The 18,686-nt window shown below is 46.6% G+C and overlaps 3 protein-coding genes across 4 annotated transcripts in view; 2 read left to right on the top strand and 1 right to left on the bottom strand.

Annotated features, from left to right (window-relative positions):
- The first annotated feature begins 759 nt into the window (after nt 1–759).
- Nucleotides 760–6,558, top strand: LOC109510110 (protein FAM13A-like). The gene is made up of 6 exons (XM_019860202.1): nt 760–1,395; nt 1,638–1,839; nt 1,928–2,134; nt 2,841–3,021; nt 3,824–3,972; nt 6,524–6,558. Exons 1-5 carry the CDS (start codon nt 1,369–1,371, stop codon nt 3,969–3,971), a joined length of 765 nt encoding a protein of 254 aa, XP_019715761.1. The 5' UTR covers nt 760–1,368; the 3' UTR covers nt 3,972; nt 6,524–6,558.
- A 17-nt stretch (nt 6,559–6,575) lies between these two features.
- fam13c (family with sequence similarity 13 member C) lies at nt 6,576–13,752 on the top strand. Of its 2 annotated transcripts, none has more exons than XM_019860199.1 (11): nt 6,576–6,732; nt 7,025–7,798; nt 8,113–8,359; nt 8,630–8,759; nt 8,894–8,975; nt 10,552–10,763; nt 10,829–10,912; nt 11,090–11,194; nt 11,707–11,897; nt 12,037–12,138; nt 13,265–13,752. In XM_019860199.1, the coding sequence occupies exons 2-11, from the start codon at nt 7,570–7,572 to the stop codon at nt 13,389–13,391; spliced, it is 1,509 nt and encodes a 502-aa protein (XP_019715758.1). In that variant the 5' UTR covers nt 6,576–6,732; nt 7,025–7,569; the 3' UTR covers nt 13,392–13,752. The 2 variants fall into 2 exon arrangements, with proteins under 2 accessions (XP_019715758.1, XP_019715759.1); XM_019860200.1 differs by having other exon boundaries at nt 8,116–8,359.
- Nucleotides 13,753–14,398: 646 nt separating this feature from the next.
- The window catches only part of phyhiplb (phytanoyl-CoA 2-hydroxylase interacting protein-like b), a 17,307-nt gene continuing 13,019 nt past the window's right edge, over nt 14,399–18,686 (bottom strand). The window contains exon 5 of the mRNA XM_019860204.1: nt 14,399–15,950. Within this exon, the coding sequence (XP_019715763.1) occupies nt 15,401–15,950 (550 nt within the window). The 3' untranslated portion in view covers nt 14,399–15,400. The remainder of the gene's footprint in view (nt 15,951–18,686) is intronic.

Below are 18,686 nucleotides of genomic sequence, written 5' to 3' on the forward strand. Positions count from 1 at the left end.
TATATATATATATATATATATGCACCTGCCTGTAGATCTGTAAGTCATGTCTTAAGTTAGAACTGTGTACATGCAATCACACGTAGGCTTTGAGAATCACTTGGATGTTGTTCAGGAGACCACTGAAAATAGTTCGAGTAGCAGGTAAAGTTTGTTGTTGTTTTTTTTCTTGGGTTGTCTCTGAACACAGTATAGGGTGCAGATGCGATGCAACGGACAGTGACTTTGCATAGACACTTATGCCTGTTTTCTTACACTTATATGTATGTAATTTATTTCAGTTCTGTTATTTTCTATGCATTGTGCCAATTAAAGATGTTTTGAAGTCTTTACAACTGCGCGCTTCTTTCATGCAGTGTACGGATGGATACTACTCAATGAGTATAGCTATTTGATTATTGTATGAACGTTTATGATGGATTAGTTCTAAATTGTAAGCATGTTTACCTCACAGTTGACAGGTTGCGGGATTTGAATTTAATGGGTTTTCTCCTGGTACACCTGCTTCCTTTATCTCCCAAACATTCTTGTTCATATTTTGGTTACCTTATTTCGGCACAGGGGGGTAAATTATCGCTGCAGATTGAATGCACGTGATTGTGGTTTAAAAATAGTTGTTTTTTTTTTTTTTAGATACAATAGTTTATATCCCCCCCCACCACCACCACCAAGTAACATGGTTTATTGACATCCCAAATTATGCTAATCAGGCTGCTGTGACAGGTTATGGGCGTGGCTTCCGACGTCGACAGCCACGGAAGGAGATTGACCACGATAACGCGAGTGTTGATCAAAGAAAGCGTCGACATGACGCCAATTTTAAAATAAGTTGATCACGCAACGCTATTCATTACGTGTAGATGAACCGAGAACACAAAAACCCGTCGATAGGTCATTATTTACGTTTCATCTTAAACCCGGAAGTTGTAAGCGTTCATAACGTCGCGCCGGTATTTCCGTCCGACGTCTCGCCGACCCGTGATACAAAGAAGGCACAACACAAGCACGCTCTGTCCAGACTCAGTTTAGTATTTGTCTTCCTTTAAAACCCTCAAGTGTCTTACTTAGTTCTTCAGCGATAGTAACGTCAAGTCAGGATGTTGCTTCGTCTTTTTTCGATTGTTTTTTGTGGGCGGCGCAGGGGAGGCGTACAGCCAAAACCGACCTCATTAATTAGTCCCTAATCGAAACCAAATGGCTGTCTCGCGCTATAATTAATTGAAGAACACATTCAAAATAGAATGGAAAAGTCGGGCTTTTTCCTACATTAGGCAACCCTTCCTGAGAGCAAATGGCAGCAAATGAAGAAAAAGAACCCAAATAGCCACAGAGTCGAGTGCTTGACGTGCCAGTGGATGTGGCCGCAACATGGGAGGAAAACTTTCATTATTCTACGTAAGTAAAACTCCAGTCGCTTATGTCCACATTCGTCTGCATTTGGAGGTATCTAAACGGTCAGTCATTTCAAAATTACCAGCTGTAATTTTGATTGAAAGACAAACGCTTGCATTTCTTTTGTGAAGGTCCAGTTCAGTCACCTTAGATCGCATCGCTTGGTGTGCCAGCGGGCATAGTGTCAAGTTTGGGCAGCCCCGACCACAAGCCATTCACGTTGTTGCCTCTTCTCCCCTTGACAGCGTGAAAGGTCTTCGGCAATAAGGCTGTGGTTCAGTCTTCATTTCAACCCGGATCTTACCGCTCCTGTCCGGGTCCCAAAGTCTGGAGTGGCGCCCACGTGTGTGTTTGGCGTTTCCCTACAGACGCTGAGACAAAACGGGAAGATGATCCACGGCGTACCGCTCGTCTTACGAGATATGGTCGAGTTCTTGGAGAAAAACGGTAACCGCTGGGCACAACCTATGACGCGTCTTACTCTGTGTGAGTAATTGTCCCGCCAATTTGTGACTCCATTTTCTTTCGTCGTCAGCGATGGACTACAAAGATCTTTTTCGCGTGGGCGGCTCAGTGGCGAAGATCCACCAATTGAGACGGCGGCTGGATCATGGCGAGAAAGTCAATCTGGAGCTGGAGCAAGTGCCCACTGTGGCTTCGCTCCTCAAGCTCTTCTTTCAACAGCTGCCTGACCCCATCGTCCCCGAGTACCAACGCAGAAATCTCGTGCAGAGCTTCAGAGGTAATCTCGAACCGGCATGACCTTGGCAAAAAAAAAAAATGCCAGTTACAGCCAGTTGTTGATTTTAAAGCCAGTTCAACTATACCAACCATTGTGAGTCTCCTCCCCAAAGTAGATGTTTGTCCTAATGCCAAGACCGACCTGTAGGAGGCGCTGTGGTGCCACAGGGACATCGAGAAAAAAGAAAAATCCCTTGGAAAAACCTTGTACCTTGGTTTGCTTTGGTTGACTTTCCCTGCAGTTAGGGAACGCGATGCTAAATAAATCCCGCTTTTCTTTTGTATATAGAAGAAGAGAAGAACCATGATGTGCGCTTGCCAGAAGCTGAGCTGCACTGTGTTGGATTCCGTGCTCATTTTCTCACCTCAGCTTTTGCCTTCCCTAAAACATCCTGAGAACGCTGAAAAGCACTCCAACATATTGACATCATTCCACCTGCTCCACTATTTGTGTCTGGCAACAGCGCCATCCTAAGGTCGCTTCGTTATTGAGTCCCATTCCCTTGTTGGTATGTAGGTGTGCATATCCTGCTTTAGCCAATTCCTCCAGAGACTTTTACAAAATGTCTCAATCGGGGACCACCGGTGGTGTTTTCATGAGGAATGGGCTGAATAGTCTAATGAATTCACATTCCCGAGAGTAAATCACATGATTGTGAAGACTTGATGAAGTCGCATTCTTGTCCCTTTTCATGTTTACTCTGTAGCCAATCCAGACGAAGCCCAGTTGAACTTGGCCTTGAAAAAACACCTCTGCCGCATCCCGGACGACAACCTCGCCGTCCTGTTGTACTTTGCCGACTTCCTTTCCAAGTTGGCGGCTTGCAGCCAATTGAATCACATGACGGTGGACACCCTCGCCACCGTTTTTGGACCTTGCATCTTTCAGTAAGTTGTTGGAGGGGGACATGTAACGCTTGCACGCTTGAGCGTTGCGCATGCGGCTCACATGAGGCGTCCTGAGGGGTCCCTCAACCGTCTGGTGCTGTCAGGTTCATGGCTCTATTTTTACACGCCACATTGGAGACTTTGATGACTTCAAGCCGAACGCGTCGCCTCGACAAATTTGAATTCACATACTGATGATGTGAAAGCAATTACAACAAAATAGCAGCCACTTGGACCTCGGGGGCTGTCTTGTTGCTATGGCGACCTCCTCTCGCACCATTTAATGGTCTCGAATACTGGCAGCCGCGATAAATGGAGCCCAGTAGCAATGGAATTAAATCCCAATGTGTCCATACTTTGAATTTAATAGCAGCACAGTGATCTGATGAAGCCGTGTCGCGCGCAGCCTTGAAACTGCTCCCGAGATTTGAATTTTCGATTCATTTAATGTTTCGTTAACCCGGCAGGTCAGTTGCGAGTCGTTTCTCGATCTCGTCGAGGCTGCTACATTGCTAGCATGACTTATTCATGATGGCGTTTCGCCAAAAACGGAAGTGCTCCCGCTTTGATGTTCATCATTTCGAACTATTCTGTTAGATTTTAGCCTGCAGAAAAAAAAGCCGATAACATCCCCAAAAAAGTAACTTTGCAAAAATAATATTTTCTTAAAGGCAACGGTCACATCCGGGTCCCTCAGATCTCGAGACGCCGCTGGACAATCAAATGATGTTTGTGCTGTGCACGACCCTCTCCACTAGATGGCAGTGTTTCACAATTTTTTTTTTTTTGTTTCCCTTTGCAGCGTTCCCGCCGGCTCCAAGATGCTGGAGGAGCAGAACGTGTGCAACACCGTGATGGTCCATCTTATCCGGAAGCACAAGATCCTCCCTTTGCCCCCCGGCATCTCCCGCCCACCTTCCCCGGCGTCCTCCAACCCTCAACACTTCTGAGGTGACTTTTTGAAGTTCTTGCCAATGTCAAAAAAAGCTGAGTTATTATATATATAAAAAAAAAAACCCTCATATTGAAGACAGATGCTGAGCTCCTTGTGTGGACAACAGCCTGACCATGTTGTTTGAATGCGTGTGCTGCCGTCGCGTGTAGCGCACCGAATGGCCGACAACTGGCCAGATTGTGTTGTGTGTCGTATTTGGGCTCACGCTGTAATGGAAGGCAGCGAGTGAGCCTCCAGGGGAAGTGGCTTGTTGACTCTGGAGTGCTCTTTGCGCCTGCGAATCTCCTTTTGCTAATGGAAGCCTCCCTCACGTCAGCCGTCCGCTTGACTGCCGGCCACGTCGATGGAAAAGCGCCTTGTTGTTGTTGTTGTTTGCAGTCTTGTGCGCTTCATCTGTTGCTTCGCCGCGGGTGCCGCAGCCAAAGGTTTTCCTCCCGCGCAAACGCAGAAAAAAATTGAAGGATGCAATGGTCATGTTGATATTCTTCAACTTTAATTTATTTAACATCTTAAAACCGTTAATGGATTAGTTTTTAGTGTGAATCTCAAGAAAGGTCCTGATAGGAATTTTTATTTTTTGAGTCACAATGCAATCTTTTCGGCCAAAACAATCCCACTTTATATTATTCTGAATCTTTTCAGCGCGATGAGCTAGTGCTTAGCATGTTCTGACACAGGAATTAATTTACACCTTCTGAGTCACGATGGATTTTGTAATCCTCCGCAAGCAGCCACGGACCAAATTTTGTGACTGTCGAGTGTGAACGGTTGCTTGGCTGTTAAGTGTCCTGCAATGAAATGCTACCGGTCCAGGATGTACCCCACGCCGCTTGCCAAATGTCCGCTGGGATGAGCTCCAGCTCCAAAATGGATTTTCACTCCTGTTCATAGTTTGGCCTTGGTGGAGGGCGGAGGCCTTCGCTCAACTTGATGTTGCAGTCCTACAGCAGGCCCGTAATGACTCATCTGGGTCGTCGGATGTTTTTTAACCCTCAGCTTGTCGCACAAATCTATCGACGACGCCTGAGGTAGCTCATGACGTGATCTCTGGCATTGAAGGCCTACCTTTGTCACGAGAATTTACTAAACGACGAGAAACTACAACACTGGAACTAGATTCAACCCTGTCCGCTAAGCAATACACCGGAAATGGTGTGAAGAGGTTTCAAAATAAAAGGACAAACAGGAAGTGCTGCATTAAATGCCTTAATCTTGCTGGCTTAACAGTGTTTGATAAATCTGCCTTTGTTCAGTCAAATGTTTTGGATGCTTCTCATACTTGTTCAGATCAACACCTACGGTGATTTTGTACGCACATTCCCTTATAAATTTGATTGCTTGTGATTTTCAATCATGTGGCTCAAAGTAGCCGGCGTCTGATTTGCGTGACAAAACAAGTCATGTCACTTTGGTAAAGTTGGCTCGGAAGTTGTCCCCCACCCAAAAAAAAAAAGGCCTGGCTGACATTGCTGTTTTCATCTCCCCTGACGTGATGTGATTTCTTGGGACGCTGCGGCCCTTCTTGTCCTCCTTTGAGCCAGCTTGACTCGCCTTGGCTCGGCTCGTCCTGCGCTCGTTGTGACAAGTGGGTTATTGGAGCAGTGCGATGCCCACAGACACGCTTTTGATATGATTCCAGTCCAAATAACACGGAGCCGCCCAGGGGGTTGGGGGGGGGGGCGGGTCACATGACTGCTAACCGGCTACTTTGCGCTGCTGACCTAGTAGGGAGGGTGGCACACTGCTTCCAGAGAGCAGAGCTGCAGGACAGGTTGTCTCATTTGTGCCTCGCTGATGTCACGCATGACTAAAGCAGAACCTTAATGGACTTGCCAGATGGCCTCCGAGCAACACGGAGCCACAACACACACACACACACACACACACACATACATGAATACACAAACTTTGGGACAGATTTGAGACAATATTGATTCCAAATATAGACACCATTTGTCTCATAATTGTGTGTGTGTCACACGTCTAGTGCAAATGCGTGCAAAAAATGTGCTTTTTTTAATTACATTTTTTAATGTAATTATTATTATTATTTTTTTAACAGAACAAAACTGTTGAGTGCAAATTTTCCAACAAAAAAGCAGGTTAATGAGCGAATGTTGGTGTTTGGCGACCCAGGCTGCACTTTTCCATCCAGATCCACGGCGAGGGATGATTTTCGGCTCCGAGGGTCACGAAATGAACTTTGTGTCCTCGCAACACGTACATTTTTATTGCGGTTGCAGTTGCGTAAAACGAATTTTTCCAATATCTTTTCTCAGAATGAGGCCACTTCCTAGACGCATCGGTAAATTCATCCCTTCAAAAATGAATCCGAAACGAAAGGGAGATCTTTACAAGGGCAGAAACTTCCGTCACCACTCTCGAGATGTCCCGAATCCTGCACGTTGGCATTCAAAGCGCACAAACTTGTCGCAAAATCAGATTTTGTTTGTCATGTGGTTTCTGTCGCCGTTCCTTGTGTGTACGTGCCGCGCTCGATGGGCCGCAGCACAACGACACACCGTCACTGTGTTTGTCCCCCTTCAGGCAAAAGGAGGAGGAGGAGGTGGTGACGCTTCTCCTGATGCGCGCACACACACACACACACACACACACACACACACACACACACACACACACACACACACACACCCACACTGACAATTCCACTGGCTATGACGTCCAACGGATGCCTCCATCCTCGCTGCCATTTTTCGACTCCTAATCTGTGACAACGGGGCACCTTCGATGCTCGTGTAAGTATTTATTTTATTTTTGGACTTGCGTCTTGAAGCACGTTTGGTTGTGGCCCCCCTCCCTCCTCGTGTGCCGATGCCCTCTCCCGAAATCCTCCCCCGCCTTCCTCCCTTTCCTGCCCTTGTGACGCACTATGCTGTGTTTTTTTATGAATGAACAGCGCAGGAGCGTGAGAAAGGAGCGTCGGAAGCCATGATGATGATGATGATGTCAGAGCTACTTATATGCCCCCCCCCCCCACTTCGCGTCCTCTCCCAAAATGCCTCAAAGCAAAACTGCTTTTCATTGCAGCCTCCAACGTTGGTTCACGAGAGCGACGTGACTCCCGCAGCGCCGTCATCGCGTAGCCGCCCTGGCCGGCTCTGACAACGTTGCCGTGGCGACCCCCGCCCAACATCATCATCCTCCTCCTTTTCTCTTCCCCCTCCCTCCCCGAGCACGCACGCACACACCCACGCCGCACGCAACGACACGAGCGGTATTCCCGCCGCGCCCCTTCGTGTGGCGCCGGATGAATAATCCATGTGGAGGCAGTTGAGCGGGGGAATGCCGGCCAGGGGGGGGCGACGACGCCATGTGCGTCCCTCGTCCTTTTTCCGCTCGCCGTGGATTCCCGCATGATGGGCTCCGGTCGCGAATCCTCCACTTGGACGCCGACGGCTTTGGCCGGCGGTCCTTCTGACTTTTTGGATTGAGCGCGACCACGAAACGAGGCCATGTCGGAGACGTGAGGAAAGGACGCCATTCGTGACGACTCAACGCGGCGCGACACCTTTTCCCGGGAGGGACTCTCGCCTCATTCCTCCGGAGGACTTTTCAAGCTCAGGGAAGTCGCCATGTTCTGCTTCTGCTTCCAGAGCCCCTCCCTCAAGCTCCAAGCCCTGGAGGCTGATTTTAGCCCCCCCGGCTTGGAGCAAGAAGACCCCCCAGAGCAGAAGAACCTGCCAGCCCACCAGCAGCCTCTCTTGAGCGGGCAGCAGCCGAGCCCGCGTTTCCAGCACGAGCCGCTCCTCCACTCGCCTCCGACAACACCAGCTCAGGACACCATCGACTCATCGCGGCGCAGTGAGTGCGCGCGCGCACACACACACACACACACACAATAGCACGTTTCTGCATGTACATGGTGATTGGAAAGTAATTCTGACCATGTTACATAATGAATCAAAGAAGTTCTTTTTCTGGCCCCTTAATGCGTACGACAATTTGTCCCTTAGTATTTGTTTCTCTTTACAAAAGAGGGGGAAAAATTGTCCAATTTTTTTTTTCGTCGTATCTTTTCCCTCCAAATTTTTTTGACATCTTGTGCATACACAAAAAAAAAAAGTGACTTCCCAAAATAGAGTTGAAATTTCGTTGTCGTGTCGTCGTCTGTCCAGCAGCCCCGTCCCAGGATTCTTGGTGCACTCCCGCTGCGTCCGGCGCCTCCCCTCCCGAGGGAGCCCCGGGAAGCGGCGACCCCCCAGCCAGCTCGCCGGGCGGCCCTCCCCTGCTCTCCCTCTCCGCTTTCACCACCGGCGAGTGCCCCGTCCCGTCGCCTCGCTGCCCCAACCTGAGCGGCAGCCTTCGCTACAACCTGGACCCCGACGCTGCCCCGTCGCCGCCGTGCTCGCAGCATCTCCGCATGTGAGAGACAGACGCTCTCATATTTTGTCACGCTTTGCTCACTGATCGGAGGCGTCATTTGGAGATTCCGAATATGAACGTTAATCGTCATCGGCTAAAAAGTGAAACTACAACAACAAACGTTTTCCCTTTCTTTGGTGACCACTTTTTTTATTTCAAAGTTGATCTTGTTTCTTGGGGGATTTTTTTTTTTTTTTTTTGAGTTCTACATCTCCTCTTTTCGGTTTGACTCTTTTATGAATTTGTTAGTTTGTCTGTTTGGATGCGCAGGGCGCGCTGCAGCGTCCGCGCCGAGGCAGCCGACTGCTCCCTGTCCGTGTCCGTGTTGAAAAGACACGTTCAGACTTTGAGGAGGAGGATCAGACAGCTGGAGGAGCATTTTGAGCAGGAGCGGCTCAAGGTGAGCGCCAAAGTCGAAGCGAGCGGCTGACTCACGCTTTGCCTGCCGAGGGCTCTCGTCTCACCACCGCATCACGAACGGCACGTCACGACTTGGGATGATGGTTTTGTTTTGGTTTGTTTGCTTTCTTTCAGCCTTCCTGTTATGACAAGACCGCACATCCTGAAGTTGCCCGACTGATCAAGGAGCTTCTGAAGAGCCGCAAGCAGCTCAAAGGTCACTTGGCTTACACTTTGCTTTGAGGCAAAAATCAACAAAAACTCTTTTCGTTGTTCATCAAAGTCAAAGTTTTTTGTTGAACGAATCAAAACATGGTTTGGTGAAGGAGAAACCAAATTTTCGAACCGTCATTTGGTAGTTTTTATGCAAAGCACAACAAAAACACTTTTCTTCATTGCTCATCAAAAGAGACACAATTTTTTTTTTTTGTTGAAGAATTTGAATATTTTATTCTCTTTTTACATAAAAATAAATACAGCTGTTGGTATTTATTTTTATGTATTTTTTTGTGTTGCTATTTGTTTTCATGTGAAACAAACTTTTTAATGATTTGGATGAAAACTAATAGCTTTTTTGTTTGTATGTGAAACGTAATGTGAAAAGGAGAACTTATATTTGGAGGCACAGTACGTTTTTTTTTTTAAATGTGAAATGCAAAAAAAAAAAAAAAAGCACACTTTATTTGTGCTTTTTAAATACAGTTGAACTGTACTTAGAAGAATGTCCCGGAGAAACAAATGTTAATTGTCTTCAATTCAGTGATTCTTTCGTGAAACACATGCTGTACTCATCATGCACACTGAGACTAGCTGCTGTAAAAAAAAAAAAAAAATATTATTGAAATAATTCCTTCCTTTGTTCTTGAAAAGGGAATTATTCCTAGTTCTGTATCAACACTTTTTATCCCGCTTTTAATTGTCCCAAAGCTAAGAGGAGGTAGAAATAAATGGTTATGATATTTGTTTTATTGCCACGCCAGCCCCCAAAGTACCCAGTAAGTATGCACTTTCTTTCAATGATACGACATGATAATGCAAATTATTTCATGGACGCCCGTGGGGGCACGGACCGTAGTTTTAGAACCGCTGTTGTAAAAGCAGCATGTTCTCTGCACTCCAATGCTTCAATGCTTCGACTTCTAAATTGACTTCTCTCACCAATTACAATTCCCTTCGGGCCCAATGACTGAAAATGACACAGTGGGGGAGTGATTTCAATTTCTTCCCTTTTCGCCCGGGCTCCTCCTACAATTATGAAGCGCGATTTACTCCTTATAGAAATGAACAGCAGGAAACTTCTTTTTTTGCTGCTGTTGTTTAGAAGCTGCCCAAGGTGAACTTGAACGCTTGAACTTCTGAACTCGTTGGGAAATGGTGAAATAAAATGAAGCCCCGTGGCCCATTAGATCAAATTGTACATCTATTCTGACACACCCAATGGAGATAATAGAGTTTAAATTGCATGTTAGCATTTTTAATCATTAATTAACTGCTTTCTGTGTAATATCGTCGAGCTGAAGGAAATTAAAGCGATGAAGGCACAGTCAGAATCTAAAGCACACTTTATTTGTGCTTTGGTGACTTGGATAAAATAAATTGTGAAATTTAAAGATGCCATTTTTTTTTTAGTTTGAATGCAAAACAAAAATAAATTCTTTGTTAGTCCAAAGAAAAAATTCAAATTGTATTTTTTTTGTACGTGAAACCCAACGAAATGACACACGTTCCTCATCTTTTGGACAGAAAGTCAATGTGATCCCGTGTCCTTTGCGGTGGTCTGTGTGGTCGCGCAGAGCTGAAGCTGTGTCAAGCGGCGGAAGGCGTCTCCAAGGCCGCTTTCGACCCGGCGGCGCTCGAGAAGGGCCGTCCGCCCGGCGAGGCGGCGCAGCTCCGGCAAGTCAACAACAACAGCAACGCCAAACCCAGCGTGGAGGAAACGCTGCACGTCATCGGCACCACGCTGACCGAGAGGCGGCGGGAGCTCCGCCTGCCCGACGCCATCCAGGTTCTCTCTACCTTCTCGGCGGAAGGCAAAGTCCAATGTTGACCGTGACGCGTCTCGATGTGCAGGAGATGAACCGGTCCCAGATGAGCTTGGAGAAGTCCAGCCTGCAAAAGTCGTTGCTCTACTTTGAGAGTCTGCACGGACGCCCGGTAGGAACGCATTTTTGATTTAGCCGTCTTTATCTCTCGACATGTTTTGTCATCACACCTCTTTCGGTAACAATTTCCAGCGATCATCCTAATTTTGCAGTTCTTTTTTGGGGTGTGGGGGATACTCCAATGTGTGCCAATTGTCGGTAAGAGTCGGCTCTCCGTTGGTGTCTTTAGAGTAGCGTGAGCGAGCGGTCGCTGGTCAGACCTTTGTACGAGCGCTACCGCCTCCTCAAAGAGCTGCTGCTTTCCTCCGCCACCCCCACACTCATCACCACCATCGTGAGTAGAGAGATCGCCCCACCTGGTCACTCATCGCGAAAGAAAGTTTACAACAAAATCGTGTTTCCTTGGTTGTTCAACAAAAGAAATATGCACAAAACTTACAAAATTTCAAGATACGCATTTTCGATTGCTTTTGTGTTTTTACCCCAACTAAAAAAAAAATCCTGTTTCCTCTGCTGCTATGCAAATCTAATAACAGCACATTTAGAAATTCTTTTTTTATGCAAACCAAGACAAAATCATGTTTGTTTGGTTTTTTTTTGCGATGCAAAAGAAATGACTCACAAAATTTTGGAGTAAGCTGATTTTTCAAACAGACATGTTTTGGCACAAAGTTCTCTCTTTAAACCTATTTAGTGTACTTTGCTGTCCTCTAGTGGCAATGGGGGCAAACTACATGAAACCTTCCCCATGTGCATCATTGAAGCTTTTTTTTTTTAAACTGCGTTTTGTTATTGTACAAGCAATAAGTGGCTTGCGCTCGCGTGCGTGTCCGTGTCGCATCGCAGGAGGAAGAGGAGGGCTCCGACGACGACCACCCCAAAGAGCAAAATCCGAGGCAGCAGAGCGTGCCATTTGAGGGGCCGCTGCCCCCTCCCACCTTGGAAGCGTCCGACACGCCGCTGGTGTCGCCTTTGGAGGAAGTCGAGTGTCTCCAGCCGCAGATCGTCACCATGGCAACACTCCATGAGGCCTCCAGGTATGGATTGTGTACACTCAATCTTTTATTTATTTATTTTTTTCCCTGTCTCCAATCATTTCAATTCTTGGACAAGAAAAATGGCTCGCCAGGGCCCGTTCATCGTGACTTTTATTCATCACGCTTATTCATCACGCAGATTGGAATTACTGGATCATCTGCGGGTCACCCGCTTGGAAAAACGGAGGCTCCACCGAGCACTGCGGGAGTTTGAGGAGCTTTTCTATACCCTGAGTGGCAGGTACGCACACCCCCACAAAGAAATGGCCCTTTCTTTGCTTTTGGTTTTTATTCTTCTTTAAACAAACTGGGCGGCAATTGCTTACAACAAAAACAAGCAAACATAATTCAGTAAATGTAATGAAATCCAGTGGTGCCTCGACTTTAGGAGTGACCTGGCTTAAGTTTTTGGGGTCTTGAGTTGCGTATAAAAACTTGAGTGCAGCCAACTTCAGTTTAACTGCTGGGGATATTTTTTTCCCAAAAGTGCTTGCTTCAAGACATTGATATGTAAACTAAACAAACCAAAAAAACAAAGTCCACTAGCTTAATGCTAACACACAATGCAAAATGCCATTGACGGGCTAACGAAACCGGCGTTGATGTTGAAACCTTGAAAGAAGTTGTAGTTGAACACAATCGGACAGTGTATACAACAATACTCACAGGTATACATTCTTTATCCTCTGCAAAAAATTCTGTCTGACCACACACAAATTTCCCATTGAATTCATGCATCATGAAGGACAAGCTTTTTTTTTTTTTTTTACATTCTATGTAGTTTGTTACTAGTGCATGTTTTCCTCGAGTCAAGTACTGTACAGTGCTGTTTGAGTAAAAATTACAAAAGATTTGGTTGTTTTGGAGGGGGGGGGGGGCTCTGAAAGCAATTAATGGCATTTCCATTTATTTCAATGGCCAAAGATGATTAGCAGACTTATTTTGCCATTTATCCGATGGGCAGGGGCTACAGTTTACTGTTTGATATGCATGTGCCTTAAAAATGTTTTGCAACGTTTGGGGGGCTTATTTCCACCTGGTTACCAGTGTGATCAGGGAAGTAATGAAATTCAAGTCAAGGCACCACTGTATAAGGGGTGGGGGGAACTTCCACAAATGAAATTCCACTTAAACACGGCATGGAAAAAGCTCAGTGAAAAAAACAAAAAAAAAAAACCTACACACTTTTTCTGCTCTGTACATATCCTGTGGAAATAGTCTTTTTTTTTCCCGTTGGGTTACAATAGACACTGTACAAAATGATGTGAGTAAGGCAACATAGGGAGCGGTTAAGGAAGTTGCTGCGATCCCCCTAAACACTCCCCCCCCAATTGCTGATGAGCAAAGTGTGGTCTGTCCTGCCACAGGGTCTGTCAGAAGGAAGACCGTGGGCCCATGGCGGAGGAGTACTGCCAGTACAAGAACCTCAAAGCCAAACTGCGCCTGCTGGAGGCCCTGCTCAGCAAAAAACAGGACACGGCCAAAAGCAACTGAGCTTCGCAGTAGAGCGCTTGGTCCAAAGCCAACAGGACTTGGTCACGACGATGACAAAGGTAATGACGATGCACTTTACAGGAGGACAGTGGCGTTGGAAGTTATTTATTTTTCGTCCAAAAAGCACAAGATGAAGCAAGTGGATGTTGTCGACGAGCTTTAGGACCCTGAATGCAACGATGATGCTTTTGTACATTGGGACTTTTGTAAATATTCATTTTGGCGTGTCATGGCACTGACTTTATTTTTGTCTGATTGTGGAATATGCATTTTCTAAATAAAAAAAAAAGCATCAATTGCATGAGGGAGTAATAGGGCCACACTGAAGGGAGATGAGAAAAAGTCTCATAGCACAGTTGGCCATATTCAAGAAAAAAACTCAATCCACCAAACTGATTTTCAGGAAAAAAAAAAAAAGTGTCCATGTTAGTGTGGTGTAATGTTACAACCTGGTTTTCTTCTCTCTCCAAAATACAACTTTCTTGAAGAAAAAAAAAAAAAAAGCCGCCAAATTTTGACTTTCTCATCTGGGTTCGTTTATTTTCCCCTCCCCTTGTCAGTGTGACCCACTCATTTGTATCAAATGCAAGCAGTGAAACAGTGTCAGGGTTTAGTCCTTCATTGTGCTATCATGTGTAGATAGATGTATACAACTATCTATAGATCTGTATCACTCCCGAGAGAGATCGATATATCGCTATCGATCTTTCTCTCTCTCTCTCTTTCTATAGAGATTTATATATCTCTATAGAGAGAGAGATAGAGATATCTAGACCAATATAGAGCAACCTAGTTGCCGTTTGCAGTGTATCACAGTTCCACTTTGACTCGTCATCTTCATATGTCGGCTTGCTGAACTTTCCACTTCAATTCAGTGACGCGAATCAAGAGCTCTGCGCACTTCTGCTTGATGTCACATTCTACACACTCTTCCCGAAATGTACATATGAATGTGTCAATAGAAAATAAATATTTTTTCACATTTACCCCGGCGGTAGATTTTTGGCTTTTTTTTTTTTTTGCCTTTCCACCAAACTTTGCACGACACGACAACAGTGTTGCAGAAAGGGTTGGTTGTCATGGCGACGACACTCACAGTACACCCGTGCTGCAAAAAGACTGCATCATGCTTTTTTTTTTTGTTTGTTTTTTAAAGGTTATCACGCTTGTCCATCACAGTACACGCTTTCGAGGCCTGTTGCACGAGTTAGTCCGATTCCGCAGCTTGTTTTTTTTTTTTTGTTTTGTTTTGTTTTAAAGTCTTAGTTGTTTTTAGTACCTTTGGTTTTGAGAAATGACAGGAAGCTGGGGCCTCGCAAAGTCGGAAATATCAGTCCATGCCAGAGTTGGGAGGTAGCGAGAAGGTGTCTCCCGCTGGAACGGCAAACAAAAGGGATCAAAATCAATCGAGAAAGACGAACGACGTTTGAGCAGAACAAGAACAAAACAGAAAAATGTAAATCAAGCCGAGAAGCAGTCGTGTTTGTGAGCTTGGGTTGAAACGGGAGCCTTTTCCTGGATGAAAATTGGGTTGACGGGGCATTGCGTCACTACGCCTGACCAAATGAAAAAGTCATTTTAATCTACATTTATTAGATATTATTTTATACTATATATTAATGTTTATATTTGTTATTAATTTGTTTTTGTTTTTTTTAAAGACACTTTCTGTATCATGTATTTCACTTTTTGCGGTTTACGTCATGTTATGTGGAGGGCATCCTCAACTGTATTATGAGAATTTTTCTTTCCCTTTTCTACAAAACATTTTTTCAACTTCCTCCCAAATATTCGGAATTAGTTCGAGTACGAGAACAGAATGTGAACTTTCGGCGAGGAAAAAGTAACGGTACCAAAAAAAAAAAAAAAAAAACTTGGACTTAGCATGTCAGTGTAGCTGGCCTTAAGTGTGGCTGTACTGAAACACACCGCTTCATGCAAGTGTTGCCCCGCTGCAGTGCACGCCCAAAAAGTCCCGCCCCCCCGAAAAAAAGTCTCGCCCCCTGCCGCTAGCGTCCCACGCTGATGTTACAGGTCTTGCAGCTGGGGTCCTTCTTGGCGTTGACGGTGGACAGACTCATGAGCTGGTGGCCGCTGATCTCGGCCACCGTGCCCAGCGCCAGGTCCACGGGCTCCGTGTAGATCACCTCCAGGATCACGTCCTGGGCGTGACGGAAGACCAGGCCTTCGCCGTCGCCCCCGCCTTCCTCCCGCTGGCACGTGAGGAAGCGGTTGTCGGCGATGTCGAGGGCGGGCAGCCTCTGCTTGCAGAAGTCGTCCCCGCTCGAGCCTTTGGGCGCCAGCACCAGGATGACGTAGTGGTAGGCCGTGTACATGCAGTAGAAGTCCCCAAAGTAGAGGTTGGTGTCGGGGTTGAACAGGGCGTCGGCCCGCACCTCGAAGCGATGGCGGCCGTACGGGGAGTCCTGCGGGGTCTTGCCCGTGTTGAACTCCGTGTTGCAGCTGAAGAAAAGGCCCTCCAGCTTGCCGCTGATGGGAGAACCGTGGCTGCCGCTGTTGTCCTTCACCGACGGGAGCATCCGGTTGCCCTGCTCCTCCCTGGAACAGCAGAGACACCCAAAAAAAATCATAAATCAAGACACGTGACTGAGGATGAAGTGTGTAAAGTCAAAAGCAAGGCGTGGTGATGCCTTGTGCAGTTATTCGCCCTTGAATAATTTCAGAAAATGAAAACACTTGACAGTCGCAGAGCTGTAATAACAGTGTTCACCACTAGATGGCAGACATCAATTATGCTACAGCGCTAAAATTAAATTCCGGTCACATTTCCACGATTCCTCGTTTTGCTATTTGCCGTCAAAGATTTCAACCGAGGTCGCCAAGAAAACAGCACTTTCGTTGCTTGACAATTAAATGACCTTTTTATCCTACCACCTTCATCAATTATTCAACTAAATATTAGCTTTGACCCGTTTTTAACTCATTCGTGCATTTTACCAGCTTTCGGGATGTCTCTTTCTTTCTGTGGGTTTCACCATCACAAAAAGTCAACAGACAGCAGCACCGACAGTTTGTTTAAAGTGCTAAATGTGTGTCTTCCAAAAACAAGCTTCTTGTCTTTTCCGAATCCCACACCGGCGTTTCAGAAATCACGGCAAAGTTGATTACATTTGCAGAACGAAAATGAAATCAATGCAACGCGGCTCCCGTGCAAGCTTTGCTGCATTTTGTCTGCGCCGCCGTAATGACGTTAGCGCAGCGAGGGGAATTGCGCTTGTCGAAAGACAGATTTCATGATGACAAAGTGCTGGAAACAAAAGCAGCGCAAGGGCCGAGCTCGCTCGCCCGCTTGTGCTGCCGCCATTACGTCAACATTGAACAGCACATCGTGAAGAACTAACAATGCATCTTTGGCGTGGGCTTTTTAAATCTGCCGTTGTTAGGATGTCGGACGGACGGTGAGCACACCTGCCTCACTGTCCTGAGGTTCTGGGTTTGAATCTCAGCTGTAAAATGCGTGGATGTAAAATAAAAAGGAAACGTGTCTTTTGTTACCCACCGAATGGCACAAATTTCAGTCCAAAAAATAGCATCAAACAGTTAATGTCGTCATCATCAACGGGCTACCTGGCGTGGTCAAAATATTCCTTATTCTGGTTGCGGTAGAAGACGGAGAAGCGCAGCATCCGTCCGGAGATGGCCTCGGCCTTCGCCAGGAGCTGGTTGAGATGCACTGTGGAATAATCTGCAAAGAAGGGGCAAACGTCATTTTGTGCGAGCAAAGAAGAACGCTTGCGCGTACTTGAAAGGGCATCTGAGTTGGGGGATGAATGCAAATGAGCCTGCTGTCACGCTAAAAGGAAGTGGCAAACTTTTTTGTTTTTTTTTAAGCTAAAGCTTCACAATCTTTGCAGCGTTGCTTTTTGCGCTGCTTAACACGTACGTGTCACCCCCCCCTTTACATGACCTGCTGCCTCCCCTCCCCCAACATCAACTTCTGCTGCCATTAAATGCCCTGACCTCCACGTTGCCAGATAAACCGCATGCGCTCGCCTCGCTGCTTTATTTAATCCCAACCGTCCTTCCCTCGTCGTAACGCCCTCCCCATCCTCCCCATCTGGATGAATCTCGTTACCGTTCGCTCGCGTACTTAATGTAGGAGAAAAGTGCTTGGTCACATCCGCTGCGATGATGGAGCATCTTTCAGGGTGCAGTGACTTCTTCAAGGATACCTCCAACGTAAAGTCGCGACAATGAAAAGAGTCTCCGTTTTGTGTCAAAGAAAACATCAAACAAAGAGACAACAGAACAGCACTGCCTTCAGCACGCCCCGCCAGCTTAATGCTAGCATGTCATGGCTCATGCCATTGACATGCTAAGGCTTAACATTAACAGTGGTGGTTTTAGAAGCCTTTAAACACACAACTGCCTTGAAAAAAAGCCTGCTAGCTGAATGCTAACATAGAAGGGAAAATGCCATTGACAAGCTAATGGTTAGCCTGGGGACAGAATATCGAACAATACTCTGATATTCTTTAGATTCTTCAACCCAGGGATGACCAATGTGGTGACCGCGGTCCTGTTCTTAAAAATCGCTCGCCGCCGATGTGACATTGTCATTTTCTCATCGTGTCGTTATTTGAAAAATGTAAACACTGCTCGAGATTTCAGGAAATTAAAAGTGCGAGGAAATCATCGTCACCGTGACTCACCGGCGGTGCAGAACTCGACGATTTCGCTCCACTCCGACACGGCGTAGTCCCCGTCCGTCTGTTTGGACGCCGTCTGGACCGCCACCGTGTACTCGGTGCGCGGGCTGAGGAACCAGTGGCCGCGCACCGTCATGGGGAGGGGCACCGCCTTGGCCACCAGCTTGGTCGGCACATCCTGGAGGGAGACGCATCAACCGGACTTCAATCGCATATGCGGTGGGACCTGAAACACTTGAAATGTCATTCCTGTTGGTACTGGAGTACTTGTGTGTGGGTTGTGTGCCTTTAAGGGGCGTGGCCTAATGACTATGGTAGGATCTCGTTGGCCGCTTAGTGTACTACGCTCCATTTATTTTTTTCCGTAACAAGTTGCCACTGTAATTCACAAACACCACATCACAGTGACCCCCTTTCATCGAGGACGGACCCCGCCACTCCCCTTCCCCCCCACTCCCTCCAACACATGAGCCTCGAGGGACAACTGCACCAATATTTCATGCTCCGCCCAGCAACGACGTGGCACAGTTCTTCTCCCGACACCCCTGCTGCTGCACACTTCATCCAAACAGCGGCGCGCCGTTGCCCGCCATGATGTCAAAACGAGCTTTTGATCTTCACATAA

Source organism: Hippocampus comes, unplaced genomic scaffold, assembly GCF_001891065.2.
Source record: "Hippocampus comes isolate QL1 unplaced genomic scaffold, H_comes_QL1_v1.1 scaffold39, whole genome shotgun sequence".
NCBI lineage: Eukaryota > Metazoa > Chordata > Actinopteri > Syngnathiformes > Syngnathidae > Hippocampus > Hippocampus comes.

Excerpts from the sequence above, each read along its gene's own strand:
- LOC109510110 (XM_019860202.1), top strand. The coding sequence starts at position 1,369 with ATGGGAGGAAAACTTTCATTATTCTAC. Across the intron at positions 2,135-2,840 it reads TCTCGTGCAGAGCTTCAGAG|CCAATCCAGACGAAGCCCAG; the intron begins GTAATCTCGAAC and ends TTTACTCTGTAG. Across the intron at positions 3,022-3,823 it reads TTTGGACCTTGCATCTTTCA|CGTTCCCGCCGGCTCCAAGA; the intron begins GTAAGTTGTTGG and ends TTCCCTTTGCAG.
- fam13c (XM_019860199.1), top strand. The coding sequence starts at position 7,570 with ATGTTCTGCTTCTGCTTCCAGAGCCCCTCCCTCAAGCTCCAAGCCCTG. Across the intron at positions 8,360-8,629 it reads TGCTCGCAGCATCTCCGCAT|GGCGCGCTGCAGCGTCCGCG; the intron begins GTGAGAGACAGA and ends TTGGATGCGCAG. Across the intron at positions 8,976-10,551 it reads GAGCCGCAAGCAGCTCAAAG|AGCTGAAGCTGTGTCAAGCG; the intron begins GTCACTTGGCTT and ends GTGGTCGCGCAG.